The sequence below is a fragment of the Hyaena hyaena genome, unplaced genomic scaffold (genome assembly GCF_003009895.1).
Source record: "Hyaena hyaena isolate Hyena2069 unplaced genomic scaffold, ASM300989v1 scaffold_871, whole genome shotgun sequence".
Lineage (NCBI taxonomy): Eukaryota > Metazoa > Chordata > Mammalia > Carnivora > Hyaenidae > Hyaena > Hyaena hyaena.
In genome coordinates, this window is record NW_024081500.1 from 277,415 (window position 1) to 292,124 (window position 14,710).

At 48.3% G+C, this 14,710-nt stretch overlaps 1 protein-coding gene across 1 annotated transcript in view; it reads right to left on the bottom strand.

Annotated features, from left to right (window-relative positions):
- Positions 1-291: 291 nt before the first annotated feature.
- Positions 292-14,710, bottom strand: part of PPP2R1A (protein phosphatase 2 scaffold subunit Aalpha) — a 36,479-nt gene continuing 22,060 nt past the window's right edge. Inside the window, exons 7-15 of the mRNA XM_039220165.1 lie at positions 12,636-12,750; positions 12,457-12,527; positions 12,074-12,208; positions 5,689-5,862; positions 5,356-5,416; positions 4,565-4,719; positions 3,447-3,589; positions 913-1,004; positions 292-757 (exon numbers count right to left, since the gene is read on the bottom strand). Coding sequence (XP_039076096.1) covers positions 741-757; positions 913-1,004; positions 3,447-3,589; positions 4,565-4,719; positions 5,356-5,416; positions 5,689-5,862; positions 12,074-12,208; positions 12,457-12,527; positions 12,636-12,750 — 963 coding nt within the window. The 3' untranslated portion in view covers positions 292-740. The remainder of the gene's footprint in view (positions 758-912; positions 1,005-3,446; positions 3,590-4,564; positions 4,720-5,355; positions 5,417-5,688; positions 5,863-12,073; positions 12,209-12,456; positions 12,528-12,635; positions 12,751-14,710) is intronic.

The following is a 14,710-nucleotide window of genomic DNA, read 5'->3' on the forward strand; positions in this document are numbered from 1 at the left end:
GTCACACGGCCATTTCTAAAAGAACCAGGATCTGGACCCAGGCAGTCTGGCTCCAAGGCACCTGCTGTGAACCACCACATACTTGGCTGATGTCTGAAACTAAGCTGGACCCAGACCTCTGCTGGCCAGAGGCACCTCATGGACCCTCTCTACCCTGCAGGCCAGCTAAACTCCTGGTGGCTCCTCAGAAATCCTAAGCCCAATAATTAGGTCTTCCCCAGAGAGAGCAGTAGAGACCATGGCCTTGGTGTGGTGCCCCCTCCTCCATGCTAGTGACTAAAACCAGAGGACCAGCTATTTCTAGACCTTTATTTCTCTGTGAAAAGGGAAAAAAGGAATAAAATAAAAACGGCACAGTTGACACAAAAAAAACCCCACTGGGGGAGATGGGGAGAAGGGGAGAGGAAGGGAGAAAGGTGGAGAAGATGGGGTAGGGGGTCCCCATTACAGCAGCAGGAGCCAGTGACCTGGGATGCTCACATCTCTGCGGGTGGAAGTGGCCCCTTCCTCCCAGGGTCACTGCCCTGTCCCACCTTGTGCTCCCCAAGCCTCTTGGGAGGTGGACAGCGAGAGAAGTCGGATTCCCAGGCTGGGGAGAGGAAGAACCGTGCTGAGGGAAGGGGCCTGGGGTCAGACCATGCACAGGGAGTGACAGCCAAAGGCCCCCCACTGTCTACCCGAGGGAGGGACTTTGGGGGGAGGGTGGACACCAGAGGCCGGCGTTGGCTCCTCTTCCAGCATCAGGCGAGAGATAGAACTGGGGGAACAGGAACAGGTGGGAGTCAGAACCACAGCTAGCCCTCTGCCCACAACTCCTCCTGCATCGCCCCCTCCCAGGAGCTGCTGTTCTCAAGTCTAGGCCCGTCCTTGTAACACCACCCTCCTGCTGGGGTCTCCGAGTTCACGCCTTACCAGTCAGAGCCTCCTGGGCGAAGTACTTGACATCCACATCCTGGTCCTGGGTCAGCTTTTCTAGGATGGGCTTGACTTCACTCTGCAGTGTGCTGAAAGGAGAAAGGGTAAGGCGAGGGATGGGGTGAGCCAACTAGGCTGGGGGCACGAGGCAGGCAAAGGGTTCTGGGCAACAAGGGGTTGCAGATACAGAGATTGCACCTGTGGCCAGAGATGAAATGACTTTGCAGGCTGGAAGTCTAACAAACTAGGACAGAGGTCTTGGGGGTCCAGAATAGGCAAAGGGAGGTCAGTCTGGGAAAGGAGGGCAGAGAATCAAAGAACCCACAGGTCTCGGAAGCTCAGCATACGGATGTCTTTATTTAACGTATTTACTGAGGCCTACTATGCATTAGGTGAGCAGAGTGGTAAATCCAACACCTGATCCCTGCCCATGCAGAGCTTGGGCAAAGAGAAAGACACAGACCAAACTGACAATAATTAACAGAGACAAGTCAAGTGCTGAAGGAAAAGTACCTGGTCAAGGGGGGAGGTATCTACTCTCCAGTAAGGGCCCCTGGGAAACCTACCTGCACTGAAAGTCAAGTGTTTGGGGAAATGAAGACATGTCCCCTTCCAGTTAACAGACTCTTCCTTTGACCCATACAACTACCATTCTCTATTTTCTAGATCTGTTTTGCCTGGTTTTGAACTTGACAGAAGTTGAATCACAAACTGTTTCCCTGGGTCTGGCTTCTCACTCAACAGGGTGTTGGTGAGAATCATGTGTGTTAAGTAAACCATGAGTCTTCATTGCTGAATACAGTCTCACATAGTATGAACAAACCACAATTTATCCACTGTACTGCTGATGGACATTTGGGGTGTTTCCATCCCATGGCTAATATGAATAAAGCTACCATAAACGTTCTTTTGCTACAAATAAGCTCTTATTTCTCCAGGACTGAACATGCTGTGTCAGCTCACAGTGTACATACACTCAGCTTCCCTAGATTCTACCAGTTTTCAGAGTGACTGTTCCCACATGCCACTCAAAACCTCACGTGCTGTGTATGAGAGTTCTAGCCATTCCAAACATCGAATGGCCCCGAATTTTTTTCAGGTTAAGCCATTCTGTGGTGTATTTTCATTTGCAATTTCCTGATGGCTGATGATGTTGAGCATCCTGTCATCAATTATTGGCTACATGGAGATCTTCTTTCAGAAGTGGCTGTTCCAGTTGGTTTTTGCCCCTATCTTTCTTGGGGTTTGTCTTACTGATTAGTAGGAAAGCTAATGGATGAGTCCATCTTTAGTCAGAAGTAGGTATTACTCCCAATCCTCCCAATCAGTGGCTTGCCATTTTACTCTCATAATGTGTTTTGTTTTTTTTCATGAGAGAGAGAGAGAGGGTGCATGCAGTGGGGGAGGGATAAAGGGAGGAGGAGAGACTTTCAGGTAGGTTCCACATCCAGTGCAGAGCCCGACATGGGGCTCAATCTCACGACCCTGAGATGATGACCTGAGCCAAAATCAACAGTCGGACGCTTAACCAACTGAGCCATCTAGGCACCCCTCATAACGTTCTCTTTTGATAAAGTTCTTTTCACTCAAGGTGAACTCATCAACCTTTTCCCCTGGTGAGCTATTTAACAAATCTGAGCAATTTAATAAATCTATGTTGAGTCTTAAAGATGTTATGTGTTTTCTTCTAAAATCTTTTTTTGATTTTTCTGATTATGGTCTATATTATCTCTAATTCGCTTACACACCGAAATGGGAATCCCCCTCCCCCCACGCATATCCAACTGACTGGGCTGTTGATGAAAATACCTACATTTCAGTCCTGAACTGCAGTAGCACCTACTGTTATATACACACAGGTGTGTTTCTGTGCCCTCAATTCTGGATCACTGGGCTATATTATTGTGCCAACACCTCACTTTTTAATTACTATGGCACCATAAATCTTGGTATCTGCTATCAGAAGTCTTCCAACTTTTCCTTTTTTAGGACCACTTTTGCTACTCCAGATCTTTTCGTTTCTGTTAATTACAGAATCAACTTGTCAATTTTTCGATAAAGAACATGCTAAGATTGACTGAGATTATATTGAACCTATATATCAATTTGGGGAACCATCTCATCCATGAATATTAAGTGAATCTTTTTCAAAGAAATGTTTTATAGTTTTCACTAAAGATGTTTTACATCTTTCATTAAATTTATTCCATATTTGACGGGTTTGATGCAATAATATAATACACATACACACACATTCAAAAATAACTAAAATTTGCTAATTTCATTTTCTCCTGTGTTGCTACCAGTATATACAGAACTGCCACCCTATCGCCCCCCTCCTACTATGAGGCAGGCCATGGGAATTCTCATTCCACAATTGAGGAAACTAAGACCTTGGGAAGATGAAGAGACTGGCCAGGCTCACACAGCAAGAGTCAAGCTGGTCTCAACCCCGGCTCCATCTTCAAAGGTCAAAGATTAAGATGCCTAGAATCAGCTCACCAGTGTGTGAAGGAAGGTCCAGGCCTCACCTGTTGTCCAGGATAGGGCCTATCTTCTGTAGGGACTTGGCCACATTGAAGCGGACGTTGGCGACAGGATCCCCAGCCATACGCAGAACTGTAGGCAGCATGTGCTTGGTGGTGATGTCCTGCCCACAGACCTCAGACAGTACCTGGGGGCAGTGAATGACAAAGAGAAGATTATACAAAGTTCATGGCTAACTCCCATTTCCTCCTTCCTCTGACCAGGCCACCTCTGTGGTCATCAGGCCTGAGGGTGATGCTGAGCAGTGTGGGGGACTCTGGGTCCAGGCTCACTCACCCTAGGGACAGCTTCTTCTCCTGAGGCTGCCATCTCTACTAACGCCCTCCTAACACCTTAATACCACTGTCTCCCTATCTTGGAAACCCCCAGCTCAGACTGTCCTGGTCCCACCTCCCCATCCTCAGACTTCCCTTTATCTTCTGGGGATGGGCCTTGATTTCCTCATCCCGGGATGCCTTTCTTAGTGTGGTTTCCAAAGTGAGATGTGGGAAGAAATCATCAGAACACTCAGTTATATTTAAATGTTGTTAAATTCTGCCTTTTAATTTCTAGTTATGTGTATGGTTTACTTAAATGAATAGAAAGGAGCCTTTGGTCGCTATAACACAACTGGTCTAAGCTCTGTGCGTGTATGGCCAGATTAATCTTTACAACCTCCTGAGTAAGGTACTGTGATTACCAGGATGAGTGCTTTATTGGTAAGAAAACTAGAACACTGAGCAGTTAGGAAATGTCCCAAGGCCTATGACTAATCTATGGCAGAACTAGAATTAAAGAGTAGGTCTAACTCTAGAGCCTGCACACATAACCAATGTATCATATGTAAATATACACATATACTTTAGGGAGAACAAATATGCTCAGAAAAGTTTGGCAGTCACTGTTCAGCAGGCTGAACCTCCCTAGTCCCGGGTTTCCCACCACGCAGGTCCCCACCTCTGGCCTGTAGTTCCCTAGGGACCCATCCCTGTCCCCCTACCCAAACTCCACCACGTCCCTACTCTCGAGCCAGATGTCTTCCTAAGGACCTCAGCCACCCCTCCTCTCCCAGGTACTCTCAGTTCCCTGGGGGACAGGCCAGCGGGCAGCTGGGGGTGCTCACATTGATGCAGAAGAGCGTAGTCATGCGGTGCAGGTAGTTGGGGTCCCCAGACATGGCTAAGACCTTGGGGATGATGGTGGCATGGGCCCACTCCTTCCCAAACTTCTCCACCAGCTTCTTCAGGTTGCTGGTGGCCGCCTCACGGATGGCATAGACTGCAAAAGGGTAGGGATTCAGAAGGTGAAGGGCTGAGCAGGCAGGGAGTAGTCTCTCGCTACTGCTGACTGGCCAGCCCTAGGTACCAGGCTACAGGTGAAGCCAAGTCTGTGCTACTTCCTAAAGGCAGGGCTTCTTTCCGTGCAGTATTTTGTCAACAGCTCCAAGACAGAGCTTCCACTACTGGCCTCCTTTTACAGATGGGCAAGCTGATTTGCCTAAGCAAATGATTTAGTCACTACTACTTGGAATGGCACTGAAACAAACAAATGCTGATTTTAATTTTTCACCTCAGTGCAAACAATGAGCAGTTCTCACAATGGCCCTGAACGACTGAGAAGCCACCTATTTCACAGAGGAGTGTGCTTGAGCTTCCACAGTCAGGGGCAGGATTCCAGCCCTGGTCACCTGGCCGGCAGCCCTGGCTCTCTCTCCACTGTACCAGGTCAGGCCGCCCCTGCGTGATCTGTTTCCCCTCCCACCCTGAACTTCTTCAGGATTCTAAAAAGGGAGCTGGTCCACATAAGCGGCCGATGGCCGGGGGCAGTGACTCCACACCCCTGCAAGCCCCAGTCAATGCCTGTCCATCCTTCCTGGAGCGCCAGCACCCTCCCTGGCCTGCCGGAGGGACTCACCATGATCCACAAGCCACGCCATGCACAAGGAGTTAAGCTTCTCATCAAAAAACTCTACCCCCTGCAGGAGAAAAAGAGAGAAGGAATCGAAGGAGATTGGGGAGTTTCCAGTGACACACAGGGATACACACCCACCCAAACACATCGGATACTCCTCAGCCTCCCCCGGAGGGCTCTCTTCCCTTCTCTTTTCTAACTGAAGTCCATTCACCTTTACAGCCCCGTTTCCCGTGCCCTTCCTCCTACTCCTCAGAGCAGGGGCCCTTGGTGACACTGTGATAGCCCTGGACATGCAGGACACGACAAGGCCTGACCCTAGGCCACCTCACTCACCAGCTGTCCGGCCAGCAGGGGCATATACTCGATGATGGCCAGCCGCACCCGCCACTTGGCATCTTCAGCCAGCTCCACGATGGCGGGCAGCAGGGACTGGGACAGCTGCCGGATGCCGATGACCTCGTTCACGCAGTCCAGGTTGGAGATGATGTTCAGCCTCACCTCCGGGCACTGAGGGGGAGGGCAGGGGTCTAAGAGGATGCACCTGGCCCAGAAGAGGGCTCAGAGAGCTGCACCGCGTCAACTCCCTAGAAGCCACACCACCTCCTGAGGGCCTGCTACTGCCCTGCCCCACTCCTCCTGAGCAAGCATATTATGCGAGCAGCTTTTTACATCTCACCAGAGAGCACAAGACATGTTTAGCTGTTCTGAAGAACTGGCAGGAACTGCAAAAATATGGTGCTCTGGAAAGAACATCCACAGTAACACTCCCATTCTGCTGCGTGCCAGCTGCGAGCCTGGCAACAAGGGACAGGGCCTCTCTGGATAGTAATCTGTGACAAGGAAACATACATCTAGCCTCGAGGGTGGTTGAGGCCATTAAAGTGCCTGCTGGTGTCTGATCCACAAGAAGCTTGATGTGTGGGAGCTCATTAGTATCACTTCTATGACTTCCATTCTCCCCGCCTGTCTCTGAGCTCTGAAAGGAGTGTGTCTCATTCTCCCTTATGTCTCCAGGACCTGGCAGAGTCTCTGGCCCATAGCAGGTTCTCAATATACTTCTGCTGACAGAACGTACAAAGGAATAAGGAAATATTTTCAACTGCCAGTTGACTGCCAATATTATAAGCACTGACCTACTGTATGTGCACACACATATTAGGAGATATGATGAGTCTGCACATACATAGTAAGGCAGTGCTCATAATACACACACACATAAACCCAAACACATGTACTCCACCTGTGTCCATAAAGCATGAGAACAACTTAAAAGAAAAGGGACATAAACACAGTTCTTTTTAATCAGAACAGAAGCAAAAATGAACTACTGAGACTTCATCAAGATAAAAGCCTGCACAACAAAGGAAACAATCAACAAAACTAAAAGGCTGTCTGTGGAATGAGAGAAGATATTTGCAAATGATATATCAGATAAAGGGTTAGGATCCAAAATCTATTAAGAACCTATCAAGCCGGGGGCATCTGGGTGGCTCAGTCAGTTAAGCATCTTGAGCCTCGCGTCGGGCTCTGTGCTTACAGCTCTGAGCCTAGAGCCTGCTTTGGATTCTATGTGTCTCTCTCTCTGTCCCTTCCCTGCTCACTCGCTCTCTCTCTCTCTCTCAAAAATAAACATTAAAAAAAAAAAAAAAGAACTTATCAAGCCCAAAACCAAAGAATAAATATTTCAGTGAAGAAATGGGCAGAAGACATGAAGAGACATCCAGATGAGTAATAGACACATGAACAAATGCTCAACATCACTCATCAGCAGGGAAATACAAATTAAAACCATGATGAGCTACCACCTCACACCTGTCGGAATGACTAAAATTAACAACATAAGAAACAAGAGGTGTTGGCAAGGATGCAGAGAAAGGGGAACCCTCTTGCATTGTTGGTGGGAATGCAAACTGGTGCAGCCACTGTGGAGAACAGTACGGAGGTTCCTGAAAAAGTTACAAACAGAACTACCCTAGATGCAGCGATTGCACTACTAGGTATTTATCCAAAGTACACAAAAATACAGATTCAAAGGGGTGTATGCACCCCGATGTTTATAGCAGCATTGTCAACAATAGCTAAGGTATGGAAAGAGCCTAAATGTCCATTGCCTGATGAAAGGATAAAAAAGATGTGGTATATAAAATATAAAATGGAATACTGCCCATGAAAAGAATGAAGTCTGGCCATTTGCAATGATGTGGATGGAGCTAGAGTGTATTATGCTAAGTGAAATCTGTCAGTCAAGAGAAAGACGAATACCATACAATTTCACTTATATGTGGAATTTAAGAAACAAAACAGATGAACATATGGGAAGGGAAAAAAAGAGAGAGGGAAGCAAACCACGAAAGACTCAAACCCCAAGGGTTGATGGAGGGAGGTCGGTGGGGGGATGGGCTACATGGGTGATGGGTACTAAGGAGGGTACTGTGATGAGCACCAGATGTTGCACGTAATGAATCATGGCATTCTACTCCTGAAACCAATATCGCGCTATACGTTTATATAAAAATTTGAAAAGGAAAAAATGTTTTCAAATTTAAAAACAAAAAACAAAAAACAGAAGCCCTACTAGAACCTTGTCCCAAATCACATGTTCCCAGATGGCAGACATCACAAGTAGTTCTCTGTAACCAGGACCAAGTAAGAAACGAATCAATGAACCAAGTAAACAAGTATGCAATGCAATAATGGGTTAACCTAGCAGATCCAGGTTGATCCAGATCAAATTAGGCACGTTCCCAACAAAGGTTGGGTCTCTGACCAAAGGTTGGGCCAGCTCTTGGGAGAAGACCTCTAAGTCCCTGGAATATCCTGCCCGATGACAGCATCTTTGTGGTCACCTGTCTGGGCCATGCCAGACAGAGGAGGCTAACATGATTGTCAGGGAGGGCCATGGGCCATGAGGTACCAACTTGACCTCTAGAGGGGCTGGAGACAGTAACTGAGGTCAGCCATGTAGGCGGCTCCATTCCATGGCTATGTGACCAATCCCTCAGTAAAATCACTGGAAACCAAGGCTCAGGGAGCTTCCTTGGCTGGCAATACACAGTGGGCGCGGTCACACATCACTTGTGGGAGATTTAAAAGCCATCTGTAAGACAGCACGGGAGAGGATGCCTGGGGTCCTGTGCACCTGTTCCCTAGCTGACTTCAATCGATCCACTCACTGTGATCAACAGCAACCACAAGTGTGACAGCTCTTCTGGGCGGAGGGCTGTTCTAGCACATCACTGACCCTGAGCACAGAGGTGGAGGTGGAGACGCAGATGCAGCGAAGGGGAGTATGGCCACTACGGTGCGGACACGGCTTGGCCGGCACCTCCCAAGTAGAATCCCCACAGGCCCCGCCTCTGAAGACATCTTTTCTTTATCAAACACCGTAAGGTGTCATTTAGGAACAGAAGACAGCCAGTTTCCGGCTGGCTAGTCCAATGGCTAAAGAACTCTCAGAACCAACACCATTTCTCTCCCTACACAATATTAATTCACTTCTTTCCAGAGCCAAGGATGCTGAAGAAGGGAAGAACTAGCCCAGTGCTGACCACCCTGATGGTGTCCTTTTCCTGTGACAGCTATTTAAAAGCCTGAACTGCCATAGAGACTGTACCTGTTCTTTCTTTTCCTAAGAAAGCTTCCTGGAGTGGGAGCTGCCCTGTCTGCCATCCTAGCCCCAGTCTAGGAAAGCAAGTTAGTGTAGACGTGCATATGTCTACACTAGGAAAGTAATGAAGTAATGAAGATGACTGAGTTGAATAGGCGGACCAAGATGTAGTCAGAGTCAGGGCTGGGAAGGGTCGGGGAAAGGAGAGGAGAGAGCCTGTGTACTTCCGTACTTGGTATGAAGGAATCTGTAACACCCAACAGAGAGGGAAATTTCTTCTTTGAATAAATTGAAAATTAACTGGATTGAGGGCTCATGTGAATAAAAGACATTTGAAATGCATAGAAAACCACCGTGATGGCCTTCCTGTACTGTGTGGAGACCCATGAGAGGAGTCTGGCCTCAGTTCTCAAATACTGAAAATACTGAAAAATTAGGGGAGTTAGCACTTATCCAGGGACGTGAACGGGAATGTCCAGACAGAGACTGGGCCTCCTTCCTTTCCCCAGAGGTTAGACGTACACAGTTCTACAGATGGAAAATATGGTGTGCGCCCACTTGGGAGTCTCACCTCTAGAGACAGGAAGGAATGAGCACCCAACACAGCACACCATCTGACTGGATATGGGTTCTGCAGCAGCAAAGGAGCCAAACTAAGCCTCCTCCGTCAACGGGCTTACGTCTCCTGGCTGTCACGGCCTCCCTGGTGTGGAGCACCTGCCATCTCAGAAAACCCAGAGGAAGAACTCTGGATCACAGCTCAGGAGCAACCCTCGCTGGGGCCTTTCACAGAGAAGGCTCTCCCACAGACCACCCACACACCATCCTCGAGGATGGCAGAAAACTATTTCCTTCTTAAGACTATCTTGGTCATAAAAACACACAAAAAACAAACAAATAAGGCATATAAATGAACCAAAAAACCAAGAGAGTGTGTGCAGTGGAGGGTTAATAACTCAGCAGGCCTGGACTGTCCAAACCCTGCACTTTCCAGCTCGTAGGAGGTCACCTCTGAGCCCCTGCTACATAAGCCACAGTGTCCTGAACACAAAAGAGAAGAGAAGATATAAATACAATGGCTTAAGCCATTTAAAAGACTTCTACTTAGGCACAGCCAGAAAAGGCCCTTTTTATTTAGATAAGTTTATAAATCTTATTAAATATGAAAAGTAAAGTTTATAAATCTAAAATTGAAATTCCAAATTCCAGATACAAGCCAGATGAATATCGCACACCAAGAAAACCATGATGGGTTGGGGCACCTGGGTGCTTAAGTCAGTTAAGCGTCTGACTCTGTCTCAGCTCAGGCCACAATCCCAGTTTGTGGGTTTGAGGCCCATGTCGGTTTCTGTGCTAACAGTGCAGAGTCTGCTTGGGATTTTCATTCATTCTACCTCTATCTCTCTCTACCTCTACCTCTCTCTCTCTCTCTCAAAAATAAATAAATATTAAAAAAAAAAAAAAAAAAAGAAAGAAAAAGAAAAGAAAAAAACCACAATGGGTCTTGTCTTCTTTGCAAGAGAAGCCGCCCTGGGGCACACCGCTGCTGCAGGAGCATGACCACCAGCAGCACTTGCTGACAGGGAAGCCGGCACAGAAATGGGCCCTCGCTGTGGCACGGCCGTGGAACATTCCTCAAGCCGAATGTGGAGCTCCCTTTATACCAGAAAACAAAATGCTCAAGATCCTGGTGAGGTGTTAAAAGGACACAGAGCCAACTCGAGGGACTCTCGCCAGCCAAGCTGTCCCCATTTGAGAATCAGAAGCGAATACAAATTATATTTGTAACAAGCTACACCTACAAAAAGCTTATGAAAGAAAAAATGTGTGTGTAGCACTTCACTTAGGTCATAACATTTAGTTCATTATAAAATGAATTCTGGTTTGAACTGTAACAAATGACACAAGTAAACAATCAAAAGTAAGATGACTAAGCTTTTCTTTAGCGGGTGTACAGTCTTCAACAGAAGATTTGCTGAATTTGTAATTTGTACAAATTTGATTTGTAATTCTGCAACTGAGAGATTATCCCATCATAGCAGAATTTCATAATTTGATATCCTAGGGGAGTGGCAGGGGACTGTGTGCAGGGGCGGGGGGGAGGGGGAGAGGGCAGGGAGGGTGGGAAGAGAGGGAGACGGAGGCCTTTGGCAGCGTGGAAATCACGAAGCAGTAAGGGTCTCACCATCTCCCTGGTCACCAGCATGACAGGAACCAGGAGCCTGCAAACCACCCCTGCTCCTCACGGAAGTTCCCCATCTCTGCAGCCACACCTCCTCTCTTACCAGTCTGGTCTCCCTGCACTCTTCTGGCTTCCACGCTGAGATCTTTCTCTGACAGGAGCCGTCGGGTTCCTTTCTGACACCCACATTTGTTGCTGCCCATAGTTCAAGTCCAAACTCCTTCCCTGAATATCACCCCACGACCTGTCCAAGCCCCGCCTGGCACTCTCATCCTCTGGCCTCCAGGCCAAATGAATGGGAAGTCACAGTCACAGTCACATGACTGGCTCTGGCCAATGGGGAGTGTGGGGCGTGGAACAGACTGGTGGGTGCCCTCTTACAAGGACACTTCTTGTCTAACACCTTCTGCCTTCATGCTGGCTGGGGATGGTGAAAATCGGAGCAGCTGCCTCAGACCCAGAGAGTGTGGAGGTCAGCAGGGCTAACCCCCTGTGTAGGCCCCACCTAACTCTGAACTGTTGTAAGAAAATTATCTTACGAAAGCCACTGCATTTTGGGGTCTTAATGCATCTTTGCCTAAATCCTAAAAGACATGAACTTATCAATAGCACCTATGTGATCATGGGATCAAGGGATTGCCAACCTGTCTCTCTCCACTGTCAGTGGTCTCTGAAAGTCTCTGAAGAATCTTAGTCTCTTTTGGTGTCCTTGATCCCCAGAGAAAGAACTAGCACAGAGCAAGGGCATGCAAAACATTGCTTAGTAAGTGAATGAGTGAACACACACTCCATCGTGCCCACCAATATCCAACTCATTCGGGATCTGGGTGTCTGCTGAGATTCTAGGAGATTCCTGGCCAATCTGGGAAAGCAGCTGAACCGCCTGTCACCTCTGCCAACAGAGCCCAGAGCCTCCCCAGCACCCATACCTCATCCTTTAGCTGCGCCAGGAAGAGGGGCAAGAGGTGCTCAATGGTGTTATCTTTGCCCAGGATGGGGGAGAGGCCCATGATGACGGAGGCCAAAGCTGACTTCACGTGTTGGTTGGCATCTGACACCAGCTCCTGGAGAGGGGGGACACAGAAAGGGGAGCCACAGGATCAGGACAACCCCTGCAGCATCAAGTGGCCAAGCAGACTCCCACCTCCTAAGAGTCCTGAGCCATGGCTTGCTTTTGCCCTTCTCCCTCACGGAGCAGGGACAGTTCAGGGCATAAAGGTACCAACAAGGCAGTTTCTTACCTGTCCCGCCTGCTTAGAGTTCCATGTTCCCAGCCCCCCACCCAATCCCAAGGCTCTTGGGACTTCATTACCTTGATGCAGGGCAGTATCTGTGTCATGATCACATTCTCCCGACAGTCGGCTGAGAGATTTTCACAGAATTCTGTGGGAAGGGAAGGGAGGCAGAAGAAGGTGAAACCTGATGTCCTGGTTCTGCCTCAAAGCCCTCAGACACCCACCCTCTTGCTGTGTTCTGGTCGCCAGCACCAACCTTTGACCTTGTGGGAGGCTGCGGCCCTCACCTCGGCCTCACAGTCTTTCATCAGGTTCTGGAAGGCGGGGACCAGGTCTGTCTTGGTGATCTCAGGCCCCACTGCTTTCTGGAGCTGCAGACAGAAAGCAGGGGCTGTGAGATGACTGGGCAGGTACTCTGGGCAACTAAGACCAGAATCAAAGTTCAAAGACACCAGAACTGATGGTAAGAGTGAGGCCCTTAGAGAGGCGCCTGGGTGGCTTAGTCGGTTAAGCGTCCGACTTTCGCTTAGGTCATGATCTCGCGGTTCGTGGGTTCGAGCCCCGCGTAGGGCTCTGTGCTGACAGCCAGCTCAGAGCCTGGAGCCTGTTTCAGTCTGTGACTTCCTCTCTCTCTGACCCTCCCCTGCTCACGCTGTCTCTCTCTCTCTCCTAGAAATAAAATAAAAAATATTAAAAAAAAAAAAAATCTTATAGTTTAAAAAAAAAAAAAAAAAGTGAGGCCCTTAGAATCACTGCTGAGATCTAATCCCAGCACCACAGGGTGACCCTGGACAAGTCTCCAAGCCTCTCTGAGCCCATTTCCTTAAAAGCAAAATGAGGACCATGAGACTACCTACCACGTAGTATTGTGGTCTGCATTAAGAATGACAACACAGGGCGCCTGAGGGCTCAGTTAGTTAAGCATCCAACTTCGGCTCAGGTCATGATCTCAGTGTTCGTGGGTTCAAGCCCCGCTTCAGGCTTTGTGCTGACAGCTCAGACCTGGGGCCTGCTTTAGATTCTCTCTCCCCCTCTCTCCCTCTCTCAAAAATAAATAAACATTAAAAAGAATTTTTTTAATAAAAAAAATTAAAAAAGAGTGACAACACGTCTCTGCTCCTCAAGCTGTTGGGGAGGGATTTTCTTATCCAAAAACATTCTAGTCATGTAATGGCTCTTACTTTTTAATTTATATTCATCTGTATTTTTCAAATTAGTTACCAGAACATGAATTATTTTTCTAATGAAAATAAATGCATATGGATTGAGGGGGAAGAGGCCTGCTAGGCCCTGCCTGTCCCCTGGCTCTTGAAGCCCTAGTAGGAAGCAGGACAGCTCATGACCAAGACAGGGACAAGCACAAACTCTGAAGGGCCTAATGCTACCTGGGACCACTGCTGCCTCTTCTCCACATATCAGGTATTTGCTGAGGGTCTCCTCTGCGCCAAGCACTGCGCCAACAGCCTGAAATCCCTGCCTTCGCTGAGAAACCCAGTGTGATCCAGTTCATGCTGTCCACAAGCCAAGGACAGGACACCTATCTTTATCGATGGTGCTGAGCCTCCAGGTGCAGCCACGTTGTGTTAACATTTTCACAGGGAACATGCTGGAACACAGTTCCTATCCCAGCTCCCACCCACCCATCTTCTAGAACCAGCTGCAGCACCACTTTCTCTTTTCAGTGCCCCATGTGTGTCTGTTGGCCTTGGCACCGACCACTTCCCTCTACTGCAGTGGACCTTCCCCTTTACACTGCCTGGCCTGTGGAGGCCGGGTACATACTGAATTCACCGGATCCCCAGCATCCAGAAAAGAGCTGGTGCCCAACAAACATGATGGTAGGAAAAGCAAACTTGGTTCTCCATGGAAAGAACACTGTCAGAGTCAGAGACATCGGATCTTGTCCCTGTTCTGCCTGCCTAGTGGTGTCATTCTGACCAAAGGTTTGAGCCATGCTACAGGATGAACTGTCCTAACCCCTCATTATCTCAAGAAGTTGACTGCATTTAAGACAAGGTGGTCCTAATCCAAAATGACCGGAATCCTTATAAGTGGAGGTTGTTAGGACACAGGCATGCACGGCGAGGAGACCATGCGAAGACACACAAAAGGACCATCTACAAGCCAAGGAAAGGAGTCTTGGAAGAACCACCCCAGCAGACACCTTGGTTTCAAACTTCCAATCCCCAGGACCAGTGAGGAAATAAGATACCACCCAGTCTGTGGTCCTTTGTTATGGCAGCCCCCAAAACAAATATAGGCTATGCCTTCTCTTTTGTAAAAGGAGGGAATTTGATTAGGTCAAGAGCACACAGGTACTACCTTCTCTGC